Source organism: Cuculus canorus, chromosome 25, assembly GCF_017976375.1.
Source record: "Cuculus canorus isolate bCucCan1 chromosome 25, bCucCan1.pri, whole genome shotgun sequence".
Classification (NCBI taxonomy): Eukaryota; Metazoa; Chordata; class Aves; order Cuculiformes; family Cuculidae; genus Cuculus; species Cuculus canorus.
In genome coordinates, this window is record NC_071425.1 from 6,005,799 (window position 1) to 6,025,669 (window position 19,871).

At 53.5% G+C, this 19,871-nt stretch overlaps 6 protein-coding genes and 1 pseudogene across 6 annotated transcripts; 3 read left to right on the forward strand and 4 right to left on the reverse strand.

Annotated features, from left to right (window-relative positions):
• Positions 1-128: 128 nt before the first annotated feature.
• Positions 129-1,338, reverse strand: LOC128854546 (feather beta keratin-like). The gene is made up of 2 exons (XM_054088440.1): positions 1,216-1,338; positions 129-893 (listed from the first exon to the last, which is right to left on the reverse strand). The coding sequence occupies exons 1-2, from the start codon at positions 1,336-1,338 to the stop codon at positions 558-560; spliced, it is 459 nt and encodes a 152-aa protein (XP_053944415.1). The 3' UTR covers positions 129-557.
• A 1,972-nt stretch (positions 1,339-3,310) lies between these two features.
• On the forward strand, positions 3,311-4,781 carry LOC128854481 (feather beta keratin-like; annotated as a pseudogene).
• Positions 4,782-6,484: 1,703 nt separating this feature from the next.
• Positions 6,485-8,615, reverse strand: LOC128854482 (feather beta keratin-like). The gene is made up of 3 exons (XM_054088042.1): positions 8,597-8,615; positions 7,622-7,827; positions 6,485-7,255 (listed from the first exon to the last, which is right to left on the reverse strand). The coding sequence occupies exons 1-3, from the start codon at positions 8,613-8,615 to the stop codon at positions 6,920-6,922; spliced, it is 561 nt and encodes a 186-aa protein (XP_053944017.1). The 3' UTR covers positions 6,485-6,919.
• A 310-nt stretch (positions 8,616-8,925) lies between these two features.
• On the forward strand, positions 8,926-9,895 carry LOC128854483 (feather beta keratin-like). The gene is made up of 2 exons (XM_054088043.1): positions 8,926-9,108; positions 9,486-9,895. The coding sequence occupies exons 1-2, from the start codon at positions 8,926-8,928 to the stop codon at positions 9,819-9,821; spliced, it is 519 nt and encodes a 172-aa protein (XP_053944018.1). The 3' UTR covers positions 9,822-9,895.
• Positions 9,896-12,262: 2,367 nt separating this feature from the next.
• Positions 12,263-13,032, reverse strand: LOC128854499 (feather keratin 1-like). Its single transcript, XM_054088062.1, has one exon. The coding sequence runs from the start codon at positions 12,999-13,001 to the stop codon at positions 12,687-12,689; it is 315 nt and encodes a 104-aa protein (XP_053944037.1). The 5' UTR covers positions 13,002-13,032; the 3' UTR covers positions 12,263-12,686.
• A 2,279-nt stretch (positions 13,033-15,311) lies between these two features.
• Positions 15,312-17,743, reverse strand: LOC128854484 (feather beta keratin-like). The gene is made up of 3 exons (XM_054088044.1): positions 17,725-17,743; positions 16,449-16,654; positions 15,312-16,082 (listed from the first exon to the last, which is right to left on the reverse strand). Exons 1-3 carry the CDS (start codon positions 17,741-17,743, stop codon positions 15,747-15,749), a joined length of 561 nt encoding a protein of 186 aa, XP_053944019.1. The 3' UTR covers positions 15,312-15,746.
• An 850-nt stretch (positions 17,744-18,593) lies between these two features.
• Positions 18,594-19,033, forward strand: LOC104058522 (feather keratin 1). Its single transcript, XM_009560049.2, has one exon. It carries the CDS (start codon positions 18,639-18,641, stop codon positions 18,951-18,953), a length of 315 nt encoding a protein of 104 aa, XP_009558344.2. The 5' UTR covers positions 18,594-18,638; the 3' UTR covers positions 18,954-19,033.
• The last annotated feature ends 838 nt before the right edge of the window (positions 19,034-19,871 follow it).

Below are 19,871 nucleotides of genomic sequence, written 5' to 3' on the forward strand. Positions count from 1 at the left end.
TGTGCTCATGGCCACTGCACAGCCATGGCCAACAACCCCCTCCCATAACACCCCAAGCAACATCTCCCTCCCTGGACATGTTGAGAGAAAACTGGGAGAGAAAACACGGAGACAGAAGCACTGCCTGGGATGCATCAGAACTTTAATGAGTCAAGACAGGGGGAAACAATTTCAACTTGAGTAGCAATCCCTGTGCCGGGAGAACTGAGGGAAGAAAGGAGACTTCCCCTCCAGGCTATGGAGCAGAGATGTCACCAGGTGTCCATCTGCCTGCCCCACAGAGGGAGCAGGGCCAGCAGGTCCTCCCTAGGCTGGCTTGGTGGGGCTCAAAGCACAGGGGAGCACATAAGAACAAGGACACGGGAGGGAAAGGAGAGAGTGGCAGAGGGGAAAGGCAGTCATGGGCCGTGCTTTGTGAGAGCCCAGGCTCTCCCTGTCCTTTTGCAAGGGGTGCTGGGGTTGCTCAGTTCCTCTCAAAGCAACAAGCCCATGCTCCATCTCCAGGGTGTGATCATGGGTGTCTGTTGCATTCTTCCCCAGAGCCATGGTCAGCATCTTTAGCAGGGGAAGCATCTCCTGCCACAGTAGCGGCCACCGAAGCCAGACAAGCCGGAGAGGCCGAAGCCCCCAGAGTTGATGGGCACTCCCGCATCACTGAGGATGCTGCCAACAGCAGCGCCGGTGGAGGATCCAACGGCGGTGTTCTGAGGGAAGGAGCTGAGGATGGGTCCAGGCAGGGTCACCACCACCGGGGAGGGCTGGATGACAACCCTGGAGTCCTGGCACTGCAGGGTACAGGGCTCATTGCAGCTGTTGGCCAGTGGGGTCGGGCCGCAGGGCTGGCAGGGCAGGCAGGTGTTGTAGCAGGACATGGCTTGGGGCTGGAGATGCACCTGGAGAGAAGCAGGGACAAACAGAGAAAGAGGGGTGGGAGAGGAATGGTTTGTTACCTCATCATGAGGGAAACCCTTTCCATCAGCCCAAAAGAGACCCACCAACTTCAAACAAGCCCAGCAAGGTCCCCACAGAGCTCACTGCTGAGTTAGCATCACAGTCCATCCCCGGTCTCTCTCCTCACAAGAATTTCTGCCCCTTCCCTCTGTCATGGCCAGCAGCTCCAAGAGCCACCGTAAGACAAAGGGACCACTACGGGCTTAGAAATCCCAGGGAAGGAAGAGCAGGAAATGAGAAGAGGACAAAGGGCTTCGAACTCACCTTGTTCCTGAGGAGAAGGAGGCAAGAAGAGTGGATGAGAGAGTGAGGAGAAGGGCCTGCTTTTATACTGCTCCTGCACCACCCCAGGCCCACACTCACTGCACGCAGGCAGTCATTTTCCATCAGTCACCCTCACAACAAAACAGCCTCCCTGGTGGCACAGGTTGGCTTTTGGTGTTCATCAACGGTGCCGTTCCATTTCCTCATTTCTGAGATGACCACTAGGTCACGGAGGATCCTTTCAAGTACTGCAATGAGAGGAGCAACAATGTCCCAGTCAGGAACGCGTCAGCACAGGCAGAAGATGTGCCCCCAAGGGCTGCAGGAGTCCTGTGCAGACATCGGACGTGGCGGTGGGGAAATCTGGTGAGGTTGTTTCCAGCTCCCTTTGCAGGAAGGTGCACATTTCTTCCCACCAAGTGAGGCCTCTCCTGGGTGCCCCAAGACTCCTGTGCCTGAGGATGTGCCACAAGGCCGAGCTGAGGGCAATGGCCGTTGGGTCTGCCAGGAGCTGTGGACTTGGGCACAGCCCAGTGCTTGAGGATGGGTTTCCTGGGGGAGACACGGAGCTGCCCTGTCTGGAGGGGAATTCAGCCCTGTGCAACCCACGGGTCTGTGGTCAGCACGTACTCCTGGCTTGGCCTCATTCCAAAAGGGTGACTGACAAACAACCCAAAATGAGAGGGAGACTCAGCAGGGGTTGGGAGAGACTGTCCCAGGAATCTTGCCTACTGAAGGCATTTTCTTTCCCTGCTGGATTGCCTCCCATCTGCCTTTGTGTCTGCAGGGCAGGGAAGTTCATCACCTCCTTGATGTGGTCTGAGGGCATCCCCTTGCTGAGCATCCTCAGATGTGTGGCACTGCAGGGTCCTGGCAGGCCTTGCTTCTTTAGAGCTTGTGCAAGGTTCTTTACCCCGCCAAAGGTGTTGGGTTTTATTCCAGGCAGAGGAATCCTCTGGCACATGGGAAAGGGGCATGCTATAGCCCTAATGCTGGGAGAGGACACATGGCCTGCAACTCAGAGGTGGAGATGTTTTCTGCTGTCCTTTCTTTCACTGCACGGAGCATTCAGGAGAGCTCCTCAACACAGCCTGGTCTCTTTGTGCAGGAAGATGAGGTCCGTGCGTCCAATGCCTTCCACTGGCCAAGTCTTTCCCCAAGGCTGATTCTGCCCCTGTGGGCTGATCGATCACAGCAGTTTCAAGACCTCAGCATACTTCACTCCTCAGTCATTAGTGCTGCAATAGGCTCTTTCTTTAAAGCACAACATCTCTCTGCCATAGTGATCCTCTCCTGCCTCTGCAATTGTGTGGTATCTGCAGACTCGTTCAAGGTGCGATACCTCCCACCCTGGAGGTTGTCTGAATGGCAGAGAAACTCTGCTGACCCCACCCAGAACACGTGTTGTCCCTGTGAGAGAGTGGGTCCAGGTGCAAACTACACATCAAGCCCTGGCAGACCACCGGCCATGCCAGATCTCAATACCTCCGCTGCCCTCTTTCCAAGCCTCTGTGTCATCAGTAAGGACTGTCAGAGCAGATAACATCCAATGTCTTGTTTAGGTGAGATCATCAACTTTCGCTGCACGAAAACTTCTCCTAACCCTCCAGTGCAAGGCACACCATCAAAGAAGATGGTGAGCTCGGTCAGGCCTGCTTTCCCCTCCGTAAATCCATGACTCGTCTCAATCACCTTCTTGTCCTCTTATCTTGAGAAACAACTGCCACGATGATTTGCTCCATCACATTCCTTGAAGGATTTTTGCAGACAGGAGGATCATTTGGTTTCTTTCCTTGCTCAGATGCATTCCCTGACTGCGGACACTTTCAAATGGAGTTGACAGTGGTCTTGCAGCGACACCAACCAACTCCCTTGTGTGCATGGCATCACGATGCCTGCACTCTCATGGACCTCCTGTTGCAGGGTTGTTTGCAAACAATCAGACATCACTGCCCCAAAGCCAAAGTACTCTGCCTACACAATACTCCTCCTCCATGTAGGAGGCACCTTCTGCCCATAGGGAAATGATTGTAATTGAGAAGTCCTTGAGACTCTCATCCTGGCACATGAAAGGAACCTGCATTGCACACTAAGCATGTCAGAAATGGGGAAATGGAATGGCAGCATTAATGGACACCAAAACCCAACCTGTGTCATCAGGGAGGCTGTATGCTGTGGAGGTGACTCTGCTGGAAAATTACTGCCTGCTTACAGTGAGTGTGGGCCTGGGGCAGTGCAGGAGCAGTATAAAAGTAAGCCCTTCTCCTCACTCTCTCATTCACTCCTGTCGCCTCCACTTCCCTTGGAACAAGGTGAGTCTGAAACCCTGTCCCCTCCTTCTTCTTTTCCTCTTCCTCCTCTGCCTCCACTGGATTTCTAAGCACATTCCTGCCCCTTTCATCCTATGCCTGGATTTGGGGATATTTTTCATGAGAGAGGGAGGGGGCAGAAGGTCTGGGACAGTCAGAGTATGTGGCTGGGCTGAGGTGTCTCCTCAGCTGTGGGTACTTTTGGATCTGCCTGGGCTTGGATCTCCTTCTCAGGGTTCCTTTGAGATGAGGGGAGGTTAAGTTAGTGGGTCTCCCGACACAACCAAAAGCTCCCTTCTCCACCTCATCTTTTGTCTCTCTCGTAGTGGTCTGACAGTGGCTGCTCTTCACCCATTTCCCCAGCTCACTGCTCTGCTTCCTCCTGACCTCTCTCCAGGTGCATCTCCAGCCCCAAGCCATGTCCTGCTACAACACGTGCCTGCCCTGCCAGCCCTGCGGCCCGACCCCACTGGCCAACAGCTGCAATGAGCCCTGTACCCTGCAGTGCCAGGACTCCAGAGTTGTCATCCAGCCCTCTCCCGTGGTGGTGACCCTGCCCGGACCCATCCTCACCTCCTTCCCACAGAACACTGCCGTTGGATCCTCCACCGGCGCTGCTGTTGGCAGCATCCTCAGTGATGCGGGAGTGCCCATCAACTCCGGGGGCTTTGGACTCTCCGGCTTGTCCGGCTTCGGTGGCCGCTACTGTGGCACCAGGTGCCTCCCCTGCTAAAGCCACTGCCTGCACTGAGGTCTCCACTTGTGTCGGCCTCGTTTCCCTCCTTTGACTCATTAAAGTTCTGATGCATCCCAGCCTGCGCTACTGTCTCATCCTTTCCCTGCAGGTGCTCTCCCAGGATGTCCAGAGAAGGTGATGTCACTCAGAGATGTTTCTGGGAGGAGGTCGTTAGGGATGCTTCTGTCAGTGATTGTCAACACAAGCTTCTGCTGATTATGCCAAGTCTTGACTGGATTGATCTTCTCATTCAGGAATTTGTCTGTCTTTTTCCAGTTCGGATGGCATTTCCCGATACCATTCAGTAACAACCATCCACTTCATTGAGAACAGATTTTATTTTCCTTCAGAAAACTCAACATGATGACAAAGTAGTAAGGAGGGAATGTGCTATTGACATGATATAAGCACTGTCTACCCAGGAGAGGCTGGAGAACTCGTTCTGATCATAGCATTGTTCAAGACAGGAACACAGAGATGTGGCTGACTTAGCATAGAACCACATTAACATCAAATCATAGAGTGAGGTGGATTGCAAGAGACTTTCAAATATCCTCTGTTTCAACTCTCTGGCCATGGGCAGGGAGAGCTGTCACTGCATCATGTTATACAAAGTCCCATCATACGTGACCTTGGAAATATATAAAGATGGGACATCCCAGCATTCTCCATGAAAAGTTTTGCAGTGTCTGACCACCTTCATCATCATAGATGTCTTCCCGATCTCCAGTCCACATCTACCCCTTTGTTGTCCAAAACTGTTGCTCCTCATCCCATCAATAGAGACATTGATAAAAGGTCCCTCCCAGCCTTTCTTGCCAGCTCTGACCAGGCTGCAAAGATGTCTGCCCTGAGCCTTCCTTTCTCCAGGCTGAAAGACCCCAATGCTCTTCCCGTACTTTGTAGGATGGGTGATTCATCCGTCCTTCCCTGGATCTGCTCTAAGAGGTCCAAGTCTTTCTTGTGCTGGGGCTGGACACGGAACTCCAAGGGAGTCTCTCAAAGGTACACTACAAGCAGGGAATTGCCCCTCTCAACCTGCTGGCCACGCTATTTCAGTGCAGTGCAGTTTCTGGTTGGCTTTCTGGCTGTTACACTGGGCTTGGTTGAAGTTGCTGAGACTAACATGGGACCATTTCTCAGGCCTGCTACGATCCCTCTGGATTGCATCCACTCTCTCAGGCGTATCAGCTGCACCCTCAGCTTGGTGTCACACACAGACTCACTGAGGGTGTGCTCAATCCCTCTCTCTCTGTCCTCGAGGAAGGTCTTGAGCAGTACTGGTCCAAGTATGGACCCTGGAAGGATGCCACCGATTGCCAGTTTCCTTTTCAGCCTTGAGCTGTTGACTGTACCTCTTTCAATGCCACCAAAGTGTTCCTGGGTACCTGCCACTTACAGGTGAGCGAGACAACCATGAATTCTCACAGCCTCTGTCCATCAGGCCCAGCTTCTCCTCAGTAGATGCTGTTGAAGCATCTGGGCTCTGACAAGTCCAGATCTCTCTTTCCACTGTGCGTCCCCTGCTGTGGAGGAAAGGGATGGGCAAGCACCAGGGAGGAGACCCAAGCAGGACGAGTACCTGTATCCACCAAAGTTTGACCAGGAGCTCTCCAGAGCAGTGCAGTGACCAGCACCAAAGACTGCCAAGAGCCTTGCAGCCCAGGAAGGAGAGCTGCTGAGCTGCTGCAGGACATAGTGAGGTGAGATGACACGCGTCCACCCTGACACCCCAATGGCAGCCGGTTTGGGAGCAGCCAGACCTGTCTCCCCACTCATCGTTCAGCCCCAGACATGCAGCAGCCCAAAAGCAGGGACAGGGAAAGGGGCTTTGGCAGGAACCTCACCCACAGAGGTCCAACTGCCAGCTCTGCCCCTGGAAACTTACGGCTGTCATCAGCAGCCAGTGAGAGATTAGAAGAGCAAAGCCAGGAGATGGATGGGAGCAGAGATCCCACTGTGCTCAGCATTTTCCTCACATCATCAAGAAAAAGGTCATTTAAAAGCCTCCGATCATTCTGTGTAGCCCAGAAACGCAGAGAATTCAGAAACCTCAGGGTCACCCACCTGAAACGTGGATGTACACTCAAAGTAAGCATGTGATCATGGCCACTGCACAGCCATGGCCAACAACCCCCTCTAAGAACAACCTCAAGCAATATCTCCCTCCCTGGACATGTTGAGAGAAAATCGGGAGAGAAAACACGGAGACAGAAGCACTGCCTGGGATGCATCAGAAATTTAATGAGTCAAGACAGGGGAAACAATTTCAACTTGAGTAGCAATCCCTGTGCTGACAGAGCTGAGGGAAGAAAGGAGACTTCCCCCAGAGGCTGTAGGGCAGAGATGTCACCAGGTGTCCATCTGCCTGCCCCACAGAGGGAGCAGGGCCAGCAGGTCCTCCCTAGGCTGGATTGGTGGGGCTCACAGCCCAGGGGAGCACAAGAGAACAAGGACACGGGAGGGAAAGGAGAGAGTGGCAGAGGGGAAAGGCAGTCATGGGCCGTGCTTTGTGAGAGCCCAGGCTCTCCCTGTCCTTTTGTAAGGAGTGCTGGGGTTGCTCAGCCCCTCTCAAAGCAACAAGCCCATGCTCCATCTAAAGTGTGGAACATCATATTTCGTGTCCATGGGGACTTCCCCGGGGCCACAGTCATCAGCTTTAGCAGGGGAAGCATCTCCTGCCACAGTAGCGGCCACCGAAGCCAGACAAGCCAGAGAGGCCAAAGCCCCCGGAGTTGATGGGCACTCCCGCATCACTGAGGATGCTGCCAACAGCAGCACCGGTGGAGGATCCCACGGCGGTGTTCTGTGGGAAGGAGCTGAGGATGGGTCCAGGCAGGGTCACCACCACGGGAGAGGGCTGGATGACAACCCTGGAGTCCTGGCACTGCAGGGTACAGGGCTCATTGCAGCTGTTGGCCAGTGGGGTCGGGCCGCAGGGCTGGCAGGGCAGGCACGCGTTGTAGCAGGACATGGCTTGGGGCTGGAGATGCACCTGGGAGACAAACAGGGGAAAAAGGGCATGAGGGGTGAGTGAAGAGCAGCCTGTAATCCCACCTGGAAAGAGCCATGACAGGCTGAGCGGGAGATGAGAACTTTAGTTGTTGTACAGAGACTCAAGTTTTCTTCTTCCCTTAACGCAAAAGTTCCCCAACAAAAGGGAAAACCTCAAGGAGAGTCTCTCCAAGCCCAGTGCTCACTTCAGCCAAGCCCCAGCCCATCTCCATGTCACAGGTTTTGCTCTCTTCCCTCTCTCATGATAAGGAGTCCCTTCATCCATCGTAGGACAAAAGAGTGGAAGTGCACTGAGAAATCCTGAGGAGGAAGAGGTGGAGGAAGACAGATAGTGCTTCACACTCACCTTGTTCCCGAGGAGATGGAGGCAAGAGGAGTGTATGAGAGAGTGAGGAGAAGGCCCTGCTTTTATACTGCTCCTGCACCGCCCCAGGCCCACACTCACTGCATGCAGGCAATAATTTTCCAGCAGAGTCACCTCCACAAAAGAACAGCCTCCCTGATGGCACAGGTTACCTTTTGGGACATGGAGGTGCCCTTGCCGGAGGGGAACTCAGCTCAGTGTTGTCATGAGTTTGCAGCCAGTGCACACTCCTGCCTTGGCCTCGCCCCAAAAGCCTGACACGAGGCAAACCCCAAAGGAGAGCGTGATTCACCACAGGTGGGGAGAGTCTTTCCCAGGAATCTTGTCGACTAAAGGCACTGCCTTGTCCTCCCGGGATGAGTCCCAGTTCCCTCCATGTCTGCAGGGCAGGCTTGTGCTTCACCTCCCTGGTGTCACCTGAGAGCTGCTTTTGTACTCTCTGTCCCTCTAATTACATCCACTTTCCGAGCATCCCCAGGCACAGGACACTGCAGGGTCCGGGCATCCTCACTTGTTGGGGAAATGCAGGAAGATTCCTTCCCTCTGCAGCGGTGCTGGGTTCTTTTCCAGGCTGGGCAGGCTGTTCGTGTATAGGAAGGGAGGTGCACTGAAGCCTTAGTGCCTGGGACCAGATGGTCCTGCATGGGACCCAAGGATGAGTCCCAGCTGGCAGGAAGGTGTCTTCTGCTCCCCTTTCATTCCCTGCACACAGAATTCAGGAGAGCTCCTCCCTGCAACCCAAACTCTGACCAAGGAGAGGAGGGGCGTGTTCTTTTTAGGGTCAGCTGTGCCTCCCCCATCTTTTGCCCATGACACAATCTCTGGTACCTTGAGGCTGGAAGGGAGCCCTAGAGATCCTTGAGTGCCACTCTCCTGCCCAAAGCAGAGTCAGACTTGAGAGGATGCTGAGGGCCAAGCCCTGTCAGGTCCTCACTGCCCACAAGTTAGAAAACTCACCACCTGTCTGGACAGCCATAGCCCCTCTTGACCACCCTCACACTATCAAAGTCTTTCCCATGTTTTTGTGGAATTTCCCACATATCAGCATGTGTCAATCACCTCCTGTCCTTTCACTGGCTAGGAGTCCCCCTCATTGCTAAGAACATGTCCCGGCGCCCTCTCCCCTCCAGGGTTCACAGCCCCATCTCTTGGAGCCCCTCCTGCCTAAGGGTCTCAGTGATGTGTTTCAGAGTGGGAAGTTCTGGGGACTCTCATCCCGGCACATGAAAGAAGACTGCATTGCAGACCAAGCATGTCAGAAACGAGGAAATGAAATGACAGCGTTGATGGACACAAACCACAACCTGTGCCACCAAGGAGGCTATTTTGTTTTGGAGGTGACTCTGCTGGAAAATTACCACCTGCATGCAATGAGTGGTGGCCTGGGGCAGTGCAGGAGCAGTATAAAAGCAGGTACATCTCCTCACTCTCTCATCCACTCCTCTTGCCTCCATCCCCTTGGGAACAAGGTGAGTGCGATGCTCTGTCTCTTCCATCTCTTCTTCCTCCACTGGATTTCTGAACGTGTTCCTGCCCCTTTTGTCCTGTGCTTGAGTTTGGGGATGTTTGTCATGGCAGAGGGAGAGGGCAGAAGATGTTGGAATGAGAAAGGTGGTGTCTGGTTGAGGTGTCTCTTGTCTTATGGGTGCTGTCTGATCTGCCTGGGCTTTGCCTTCTTGTCAGGGCTCTCTTAAGATGAGGGGGAGGTGAAGCCAGTGGGACTCCCGACACAATGGAAAGCTCCCTTCTCCACCTCATCTTTTGTCTCTCTCATAGTGGTCTGACAGTGGCTGCTTTTCACCCATTTCCCCAGCTCACTGCTCTGCTTCCCTTGACCTCTGTCCAGGTGCATCTCCAGCCCCAAGCCATGTCCTGCTACAACACCTGCCTGCCCTGCCAGCCCTGCGGCCCGACCCCACTGGCCAACAGCTGCAATGAGCCCTGTACCCTGCAGTGCCAGGACTCCAGAGTTGTCATCCAGCCCTCTCCCGTGGTGGTGACCCTGCCTGGACCCATCCTCACCTCCTTCCCACAGAACACCGCTGTGGGAAACTCCACCGGCGCTGCTGTTGGCAGCATCCTCAGTGATGCGGGAGTGCCCATCAACTCCGGGGGCTTTGGACTCTCCGGCTTGTCCGGATTCGGCGGCCGCTACTGTGGCACCAGGTGCCTCCCCTGCTAAACCTGCTGCCTGCAGTGAGATCTCCACTCGCATCGGCCTCCTTTCCCTCCTTTGACTCAATAAAGTTCTGATGCATCCCAGCCTGCGCTACTGTCTCATTCTTTCCCCTGCACGTCCTCTCCCAGGATGTACAGAGAAGGTGATGTCACTCAGAGATGTTTCTGGGAGGAGGTCCTTAGGGATGCTTCTGTCAGTGATTGTCAACACAAGCTTGTGTAGATCACTCCGGATCGTGTACGGAGTGATCTTCTCATTCCTGAAATTGTCTGCCTTTTTCATTCGGGATGGGAATTCCCGATGTCCCTCAATGAGAACCATCCACTTCATTGGGCACAGATTTTATTTTCCTTCAGAAAACTCAACATGGTGACACAAGTCATTATGGGGGAATGAGGGATTGACAGGACACAGGCATTGCCTTCCCAGGAGAGGACGGAGAAGGTGTCCTGACCATGGCATTTTCCAAGGGAGGAACACAGCGCAGTAGCTGCCTTAGTGTAGAACCACATTGTCCTTAAATCATAGAGTGAGGTGGATTGTAAGAGACTTTCAAAGATCCTCTCTTCCAAGTCTCTGGCCATGGGCAAGGAGATATGTCACCGCTTCACATTTCACAAATTTCCCTCACACCTTGAACACATCCAAAGATACCATCATTCTTCAGGACACCTTTTCCAGCGTCAGACTTTATTCAGCATCATAAATTTCTTCCTTAAGTGCAATCCACATTGTGGTCCAAAACTGTTGCTCCTCATCCCATCAATACAGGCCTTGACAAAAGGTCCCTCCCAGTCTTTCTTATCAGCTCTGAACAGGCTGAAGTTATGTCTCCCCTGAGCTTTCCTCTCTCCAGGCTGAAAGACCCCAATGCCCTTCTCGTACTTTGCTGCATGGGTGATTCATCCGTCCTTCCCTGGACCTGCTCTAAGAGGTCCAAGTCTTTCTTCTGCTGAGACTGGACATGGAGCTCCGCTGGAGCCTCCCGAAGGTGCACTATAAGTAGAGAATTGCCTCACTCGATGCGCTGGCCATGCTATTTCAGTGCAGCGCAGTCCACGGTTGACTTTCTGGGTTTTACACTGGGCTTGGTTGAAGTTGCTCAGTCTAATATGGGACCTTCTCTCAGGGCCTGCTATGATCCTTCTGGATTGCATCCCTTCTCTCAGGCGTATCAGCTGCACCCTCAGCTTGGTGTCACGCACAGACTCGCTGAGGGTGTGCTCAATCCCTCTCTCTGCACTGGCAGCAAAGGAAGTGGATGAGCAATCACCGGGGAGGGGACACAAGCCGGACAGGCTACCTGAATCAAGCAAAGGCATATTCTATGTCACAGAATATCACCCTCAGCAATGAATTGTGATTTGTCTTTCCAAAGTAGCTGCTCTTTGTTTACTGACTGGACATGGCTCTGCTGTTATGAGGAGGAGGTGGATTGCTTTGCATCTCTTGGTTTTTTTTGCCTTTTGTCCTTCCCTTCACAGTCCCAATCTCCAGCAAAGCATATTTTGTAGTCTTGCCCTTAAACCTCTTCCTCCACCACACTGGGACACAAGATTGAGAAATCAGCTGGTGAGTGCTGTATCCTGATAAATGGACCACACAGGTTTGGGAGGCAGGAAGACACTCGGGGAAGGAGAGGCAGCGGGTGCAGGTTGAGTGTCTCCAAGAACTGGCCACGAGTTCTCCAGAGCTGGGTGGCTTTACAGACCTGCTACAGCACCCAGCTGGGTGAGATGACACGCGTCCACCCTGACACCCCAATGGCAGCCGGCTTGGGAACAGCCAGCCCTGTCTCCACACTCATCCTTCAGCCCCAGACATGCAGCAGCTCAAAAGCAGGGACAGGGAAAGGAGCTTTGGCAGGAACCTCACCCACAGAGGTCCAACTGCCAGCCCTGCCCCTGGAAACTTATGGCTGTCATTAGCAGACAGTGAGAGATTAGAAGAGCAAAGCCAGGAGAGAAGATGGATGGGAGCAGCGATCCCACTGTGCTCAGCATTTTCCTCACATCATCAAGAAAAAGGGTGACTTCTGGGCCACAGTGGAAGAACAACCTTGACCAAGACATGGGTGTTCATAAGAGAAGGGCCATGAAAGTGAAGGGTCTTGAGCACTTGGCAGTGCAGGAGAGGCTGAAGCTTGCTGAGCTTTAAGACAATGTCTTGAAGAGACACCTAAAATCAGTTTTGGAGTAGCTCTGGTCATTTGAAAGCCTCCGATCATTCTGTGTAGCCCAGAAAAGCAGAGAATTCAGAAACCTCAGGGTAACCAACTTGAGGCATGGACATACACTCAAAGCAAGCATGTGCTCATGGCCACTGCACAGCCATGGCCAACAACCCCCTCCCAGAACACCCCAAGCAACATCTCCCTCCCTGGACATGTTGAGAGAAAGTCGGGAGAGAAAACAAGGAGACAGAAGCACTGCCTGGGATGCATCAGAACTTTAATGAGTCAAGACAGGGGGAAACAATTTCAACTTGAGTAGCAATCCCTGTGCCGGGAGAGCTGAGGGAAGAAAGGAGACTTCCCCTCCAGGCTATGGAGCAGAGATGTCACCAGGTGTTCATCTGCCTGCCCCACAGAGGCAGTAGGGCCAGCAGGTCCTCCCTAGGCCGGCTTGGTGGGGCTCAAAGCACAGGGGAGCACATAAGAACAAGGACACGGGAGGGAAAGGAGAGAGTGGCAGAGGGGAAAGGCACTCATGGGTCCTGCTTTGTGAGAGCCCAGGCTCTCCCTCTCCTTTTGTAAAGAGTGCTGGGGTTGCTCAGTTCCTCTCAAAGCAACAAGCCCATGCTCCATCTCCAGGGTGTGATCATATTGGGTGTCTGTTGCATTCTTCCCCAGAGCCATGGTCAGCAGCTTTAGCAGGGGAAGCATCTCCTGCCACAGTAGCCTCTGCCGAAGCCAGACAAGCCGGAGAGGCCGAAGCCCCCAGAGTTGATGGGCACTCCCGCATCACTGAGGATGCTGCCAACAGCAGCACCGGTGGAGTTTCCCACAGCGGTGTTCTGTGGGAAGGAGCTGAGGATGGGTCCGGGCAGGGTGACCACCACGGGAGAGGGCTGGATGACAACTCTGGAGTCCTGGAACTGCAGGGTACAGGGCTCATTGCAGCTGTTGGCCAGTGGGGTCGGGCCGCAGGGCTGGCAGGGCAGGCAGGTGTTGTAGCAGGACATGGCTTGGGGCTGGAGATGCACCTGGGAGACAAACAGGGGAAAAAGGTGCCTCCCCTGCTAAAGCCACTGCCTGCAGTGAGGTCTCCACTCGTATCGGCCTCGTTTCCCTCCTTTGACTCAATAAAGTTCTGATGCATCCCAGCCTGCGCTACTGTCTCATCCTTTCCCCTGCAGCTCCTCTCCCAGGATGTCCAGAGAAGGTGATGTCACTCAGAGATGTTTCTGGGAGGAGGTTGTTAGGGATGCTTCTGTCACTGATTGTCAACACAAGCTTCTGCTGATTATGCCAAGTCTTGACTGGATTGATCTTCTCATTCAGGAATTTGTCTGTCTTTTTCCAGTTCGGATGGCATTTCCCGATACCATTCAGTAACAACCATCCACTTCATTGAGAACAGATTTTATTTTCCTTCAGAAAACTCAACATGGTGACAAAGTAGTAAGGAGGGAATGTGCTATTGACATGATATAAGCACTGTCTACCCAGGAGAGGCTGGAGAACTCGTTCTGATCATAGCATTGTTCAAGACGGGAACACAGAGATGTGGCTGACTTAGCATAGAACCACATTAACATCAAATCATAGAGTGAGGTGGATTGCAAGAGACTTTCAAAGATCCTCTGTTTCAACTCTCTGGCCATGGGCAGGGAGAGCTGTCACTGCATCATGTTATACAAAGTCCCATCATACGTGACCTTGGAAATATATAAAGATGGGACATCCCAGCATTCTCCATGAAACGTTTTGCAGTGTCTGACCACCTTCATCATCATAGATGTCTTCCCTATGTCCAGTCCACATCTACCCCTTTGTTGTCCAAAACTGTTGCTCCTCATCCCATCAATAGAGACATTGATAAAAGGTCCCTCCCAGCCTTTCCTGCCAGCTCTGACCAGGCTGCAAAGATGTCTGCCCTGAGCCTGCCTTTCTCCAGGCTGAAAGACCCCAATGCTCTTCCCGTACTTTGTAGGATGGGTGATTCATCCGTCCTTCCCTGGATCTGCTCTAAGAGGTCCAAGTCTTTCTTGTGCTGGGGCTGGACACGGAACTCCAAGGGAGTCTCTCAAAGGTACACTACAAGCAGGGAATTGCCCCTCTCAACCTGCTGGCCACGCTATTTCAGTGCAGTGCAGTTTCTGGTTGGCTTTCTGGCTGTTACCCTGGGCTTGGTTGAAGTTGCTGAGACTAACATGGGACCATTTCTCAGGCCTGCTACGATCCCTCTGGATTGCATCCACTCTCTCAGGCGTATCAGCTGCACCCTCAGCTTGGTGTCACACACAGACTCACTGAGGGTGTGCTCAATCCCTCTCTCTCTGTCCTCGAGGAAGGTCTTGAGCAGTACTGGTCCAAGTATGGACCCTGGAAGGATGCCACCGATTGCCAGTTTCCTTTTCAGCCTTGAGCTGTTGACTGTACCTCTTTCAATGCCACCAAAGTGTTCCTGGGTACCTGCCACTTACAGGTGAGCGAGACAACCATGAATTCTCACAGCCTCTGTCCATCAGGCCCAGCTTCTCCTCAGTAGTTGCTGTTGAAGCATCTGGGCTCTGACAAGTCCAGATCTCTCTTTCCACTGTGCGTCCCCTGCTGTGGAGGAAAGGGATGGGCAAGCACCAGGGAGGAGACCCAAGCAGGACGAGTACCTGTATCCACCAAAGTTTGACCAGGAGCTCTCCAGAGCAGTGCAGTGACCAGCACCAAAGACTGCCAAGAGCCTTGCAGCCCAGGAAGGAGAGCTGCTGAGCTGCTGCAGGACATAGTGAGGTGAGATGACACGCGTCCACCCTGACACCCCAATGGCAGCCGGTTTGGGAGCAGCCAGCCCTGTCTCCCCACTCATCGTTCAGCCCCAGACATGCAGCAGCCCAAAAGCAGGGACAGGGAAAGGGGCTTTTGCAGGAACCTCACCCACAGAGGTCCAACTGCCAGCACTGCCCCTGGAAACTTACGGCTGTCATCAGCAGCCAGTGAGAGATTAGAAGAGCAAAGCCAGGAGATGGATGGGAGCAGAGATCCCACTGTGCTCAGTATTTTCCTCACATCATCAAGAAAAAGGTCATTTAAAAGCCTCCGATCATTCTGTGTAGCCCAGAAAAGCAGAGAATTCAGAAAGCTAAGGGTCACCCACCTGAGACGTGGATGTACACTCAAAGCAAGCATGTGATCATGGCCACTGCACAGCCATGGCCAACAACCCATGGCTCTAAGAACACAACCCCCTCTAAGAACAACCTCAAGCAACATCTCCCTCCCTGGACATGTTGAGAGAAAATCGGGAGAGAAAACACGGAGACAGAAGCGCTGGCTGGGATGCATCAGAACTTTAATGAGTCAAGACAGGGGAAACAATTTCAACTTGAGTAGCAATCCCTGTGCCGGGAGAGCTGAGGCAAGAAAGGAGACTTCCCCCAGAGGCTGTAGGGCAGAGATGTCACCAGGTGTCCATCTGCCTGCCCCACAGAGGGAGCAGGGCCAGCAGGTCCTCCCTAGGCTGGATTGGTGGGGCTCACAGCCCAGGGGAGCACAAGAGAATAAGGACACGGGAGGGAAAGGAGAGAGTGGCAGAGGGGAAAGGCAGTCATGGGCCGTGCTTTGTGAGAGCCCAGGCTCTACCTGTCGTTTTCTAAGGAGTGCTGGGGTTTCTCAGCCCCTCTCAAAGCAACAAGCCCATGCTCCATCTAAAGTGTGGAACATCATATTTCGTGTCCATGGGGACTTCCCCGGGGCCACAGTCATCAGCTTTAGCAGGGGAAGCATCTCCTGCCACAGTAGCCTCTGCTGAAGCCAGACAAGCCGGAGAGTCCAAAGCCCCCAGAGTTGATGGGCACTCCCGCATCGCTGAGGATGCTGCCAACAGCAGCGCCGGTAGAGTTTCCCACGGCGGTGTTCTGTGGGAAGGAGCTGAGGATGGGTCCGGGCAGGGTCACCAGCACCGGGGAGGGCTGGATGACAACTCTGGAGTCCTGGCACTGCAGGGAACAGGGCTCGTTGCAGCTGTTGGCCAAAGGGGTCGGGCCGCAGGGCTGGCAGGGCAGGCACGCGTTGTAGCAGGACATGGCTTGGGGCTGGAGATGCACCTGGGAGACAAACAGGGGAAAAAGGGCATGAGGGGTGAGTGAAGAGCAGCCTGTAATCCCACCTGGAAAGAGCCATGACAGGCTGAGCGGGAGATGAGAACTTTAGTTGTTGTACAGAGACTCAAGTTTTCTTCTTCCCTTAAAGCAAAAGTTCCCCAACAAAAGGGAAAACCTCAAGGAGAGTCTCTCCAAGCCCAGTGCTCATTTCAGCCAAGCCCCAGCCCATCTCCATGTCACAGGTTTTGCTCTCTTCCCTCTCTCATGATAAGGAGTCCCTTCATCCATCATAGGACAAAAGGGTGGAAGTGCACTGAGAAATCCTGAGGAGGAAGAGGTGGAGGAAGACAGATAGTGCTTCACACTCACCTTGTTCCCGAGGAGATGGAGGCAAGAGGAGTGTATGAGAGAGTGAGGAGAAGGCCCTGCTTTTATACTGCTCCTGCACCGCCCCAGGCCCACACTCACTGCATGCAGGCAATAATTTTCCAGTAGAGTCACCTCCACAAAAGAACAGCCTCCCTGATGGCACAGGTTACCTTTTGGGACATGGAGGTGCCCTTGCCGGAGGGGAACTCAGCTCAGTGTTGTCATGAGTTTGCAGCCAGTGCACACTCCTGCCTTGGCCTCGCCCCAAAAGCCTGACACGACGCAAACCCCAAAGGAGAGCGTGATTCACCACAGGTGGGGAGAGTCTTTCCCAGGAATCTTGTCGACTAAAGGCACTGCCTTGTCCTCCCGGGATGAGTCCCAGTTCCCTCCATGTCTGCAGGGCAGGCTTGTGCTTCACCTCCCTGGTGTCACCTGAGAGCTGCTTTTGTACTCTCTGTCCCTCTAATTACATCCACTTTCCGAGCATCCCCAGGCACAGGACACTGCAGGGTCCGGGCATCCTCACTTGTTGGGGAAATGCAGGAAGATTCCTTCCCTCTGCAGCGGTGCTGGGTTCTTTTCCAGGCTGGGCAGGCTATTCGTCTATAGGAAGGGAGGTGCACTGAAGCCTTAGTGCCTGGGACCAGATGGTCCTGCATGGGACCCAAGGATGAGTCCCAGCTGGCAGGAAGGTGTCTTCTGCTCCCCTTTCATTCCCTGCACACAGCATTCAGGAGGGCTCCTCCCTGCAACCCAAACTCTTTGACCAGGGAGAGGAGGCCCAAGTGTCCATTCCCTTCCAACCTCCATGGCCCTCCTTGTTTCCCTCTGTGTTGTTCTGGACCCTTCTTGCTCTTGGGCCATGAAGTGCCTCAGGTGCTGCCAGCTCTGCTGAGCTCTGTTGCACTGCACATCCGCCTCCATGGCATCCAACCTCCCAGCTGCGTGACGAGGCTGGAGTCAGCGTGCCTGGAGCCCAGGGGCTGTGCTCTGCTACTCGCATCCCTTCTCTCCTCCGGTCTTGAACTCCAGTGTTCCTCAGGTGTGACAGCCATGGCTGCCCTTCATTGCAGCCCTCCCTACCTGTTCTTTTTAGGGTCAGCTCTGCCTCCCCCGTCTTTTACTCATGACACAATCTCTGGTACCTTGAGGCTGGAAGGGAGACCTGGAGATCCTTGAGTGCCACTCTCCTGCCCAAAGCAGAGTCAGACTTGAGAGGATGCTGAGGGCCAAGCCCTGTCAGGTTCTCATACCCACAACCTAGAAATCCCACCATCTGCCTGGACAGCCATAGCCCCTCTTGACCACCTTCATACTAACAAAGTCATTCCCATGTTTTTGTGGAATTTCCCACATATCAGCATGTGTCAATCACCTCCTGTCCTTTCACTGGCTAGGAGTCCCCCTCATTGCTAAAAACATGTCCCGGCGCCTTCTCCCCTCCAGGGTTCACAGCCCCATCACTTGGAGCCCCTCCTGCCTCAGGGTCTCAGTGATGTGTTTCAGAGTGGGAAATTCTGGGGACTCTCATCCCGGCACATGAAAGGAGACTGCATTGCAGACCAAGCATGTCAGAAACGAGGAAATGAAATGAGAGCATTGATGGACACAAACCACAACCTGTGCCACCAAGGAGACTATTTTGTTTTGGAGGTGACTCTGCTGGAAAATTATTGCCTGCATGCAATGAGTGGTGGCCTGGGGGAGTGCAGGAGCAGTATAAAAGCAGGTACTTCTCCTCACTCTCTCATCCACTCCTCTTGCCTCCATCTCCTTGGGAACAAGGTGAGTGCGATGCTCTGTCTCTTCCATCTCTTCTTCTTCCTCCACTGGATTTCTGAACATGTTCCTGCCCCTTTTGTCCTGTGCTTGAGTTTGGGGATGTTTGTCATGGCAGAGGGAGAGGGCAGAAGATGTTGGAAGGAGAAAGGTGGTGTCTGGTTGAGGTGTCTCTTGTCTTATGGGTACTTTCCAATCTGCCTGGGCTTTGCCTTCTTGTCAGGGGTCTCTTAAGATGAGGGGAAGGTGAAGCCAGTTGGACTCCCGACACAACCAAAAGCTCCCTTCTCCACCTCATCTTTTGTCTCTCTCACAGTGGTCTGACAGTGGCTGCTCTTCACCCATTTCCCCAGCTCACTTCTCTGCTTCCCCCTGACCTCTCTCCAGGTGCATCTCCAGCCCCAAGCCATGTCCTGCTACAACACCTGCCTGCCCTGCCAGCCCTGCGGCCCGACCCCACTGGCCAACAGCTGCAATGAGCCCTGTACCCTGCAGTGCCAGGACTCCAGAGTTGTCATCCAGCCCTCTCCCGTGGTGGTGACCCTGCCCGGACCCATCCTCACCTCCTTCCCACAGAACACAGCCGTGGGAAACTCCACTGGCGCTGCTGTTGGCAGCATCCTCAGTGATGCGGGAGTGCCCATCAACTCTGGGGGCTTTGGCCTCTCCGGCTTGTCCGGCTTCGGCAGCCGCTACTGTGGCACCAGGTGCCTCCCCTGCTAAAGCCACTGCCTGCACTGAGGTCTCCACTCACATCGGCCTCGTTTCCCTCCTTTGACTCATTAAAGTTCTGATGCATCCCAGCCTGCGCTACTGTCTCATTCTTTCCCCTGCACGTCCTCTCCCAGGATGTCCAGAGAAGGTGATGTCACTCAGAGATGTTTCTGGGAGGAGGTCCTTAGGGATGCTTCTGTCAGTGATTTTCAACACAAGCTTGTGTAGATCACTCCGGGTCGTGCACGGAGTGATCTTCTCATTCCTGAAATTGTCTGCCTTTTTCATTCGGGATGGGATTTCCTGATGTCCCTCAATGACAACCATCCACTTCATTGGGCACAGATTTTATTTTTCTTCAGAAAACTCAACATGGTGACACAAGTCATTATGGGGGAATGAGGGATTGACAGGACACAGGCATTGCCTTCCCAGGAGAGGACAGAGAAGGCATCCTGACCACAGCATTTTCCAAGGGAGGAACACAGCGCAGTAGCTGCCTTAGTGTAGAACCACATTGTCCTTAAATCATAGAGTGGGGTGGATTGTAAGAGACTTTCAAAGATCCTCTCTTCCAAGTCTCTGGCCATGGGCAAGGAGATATGTCACTGCTTCACATTTCACAAATTTCCATCACACCTTGAACACATCCAAAGATACCATCATTCTTCAGGACACCTTTTCCAGTGTCAGACTTTATTCTGCATCATAAATTTCTTCCTTAAGTGCAATCCAAATTGTGGTCCAAAATTGTTGCTCCTCATCCCATCAATACAGGCCTTGATAAAAGGTCCCTCCCACTCTTTCTTATCAGCTCTGAACAGGCTGAAGTTATGTCTCCCCTGAGCTTTCCTCTCTCCCGGCTGAAAGACCCCAATGCCCTTCTCCTACTTTGTTGCATGGGTGATTCATCCGTCCTTCCCTGGA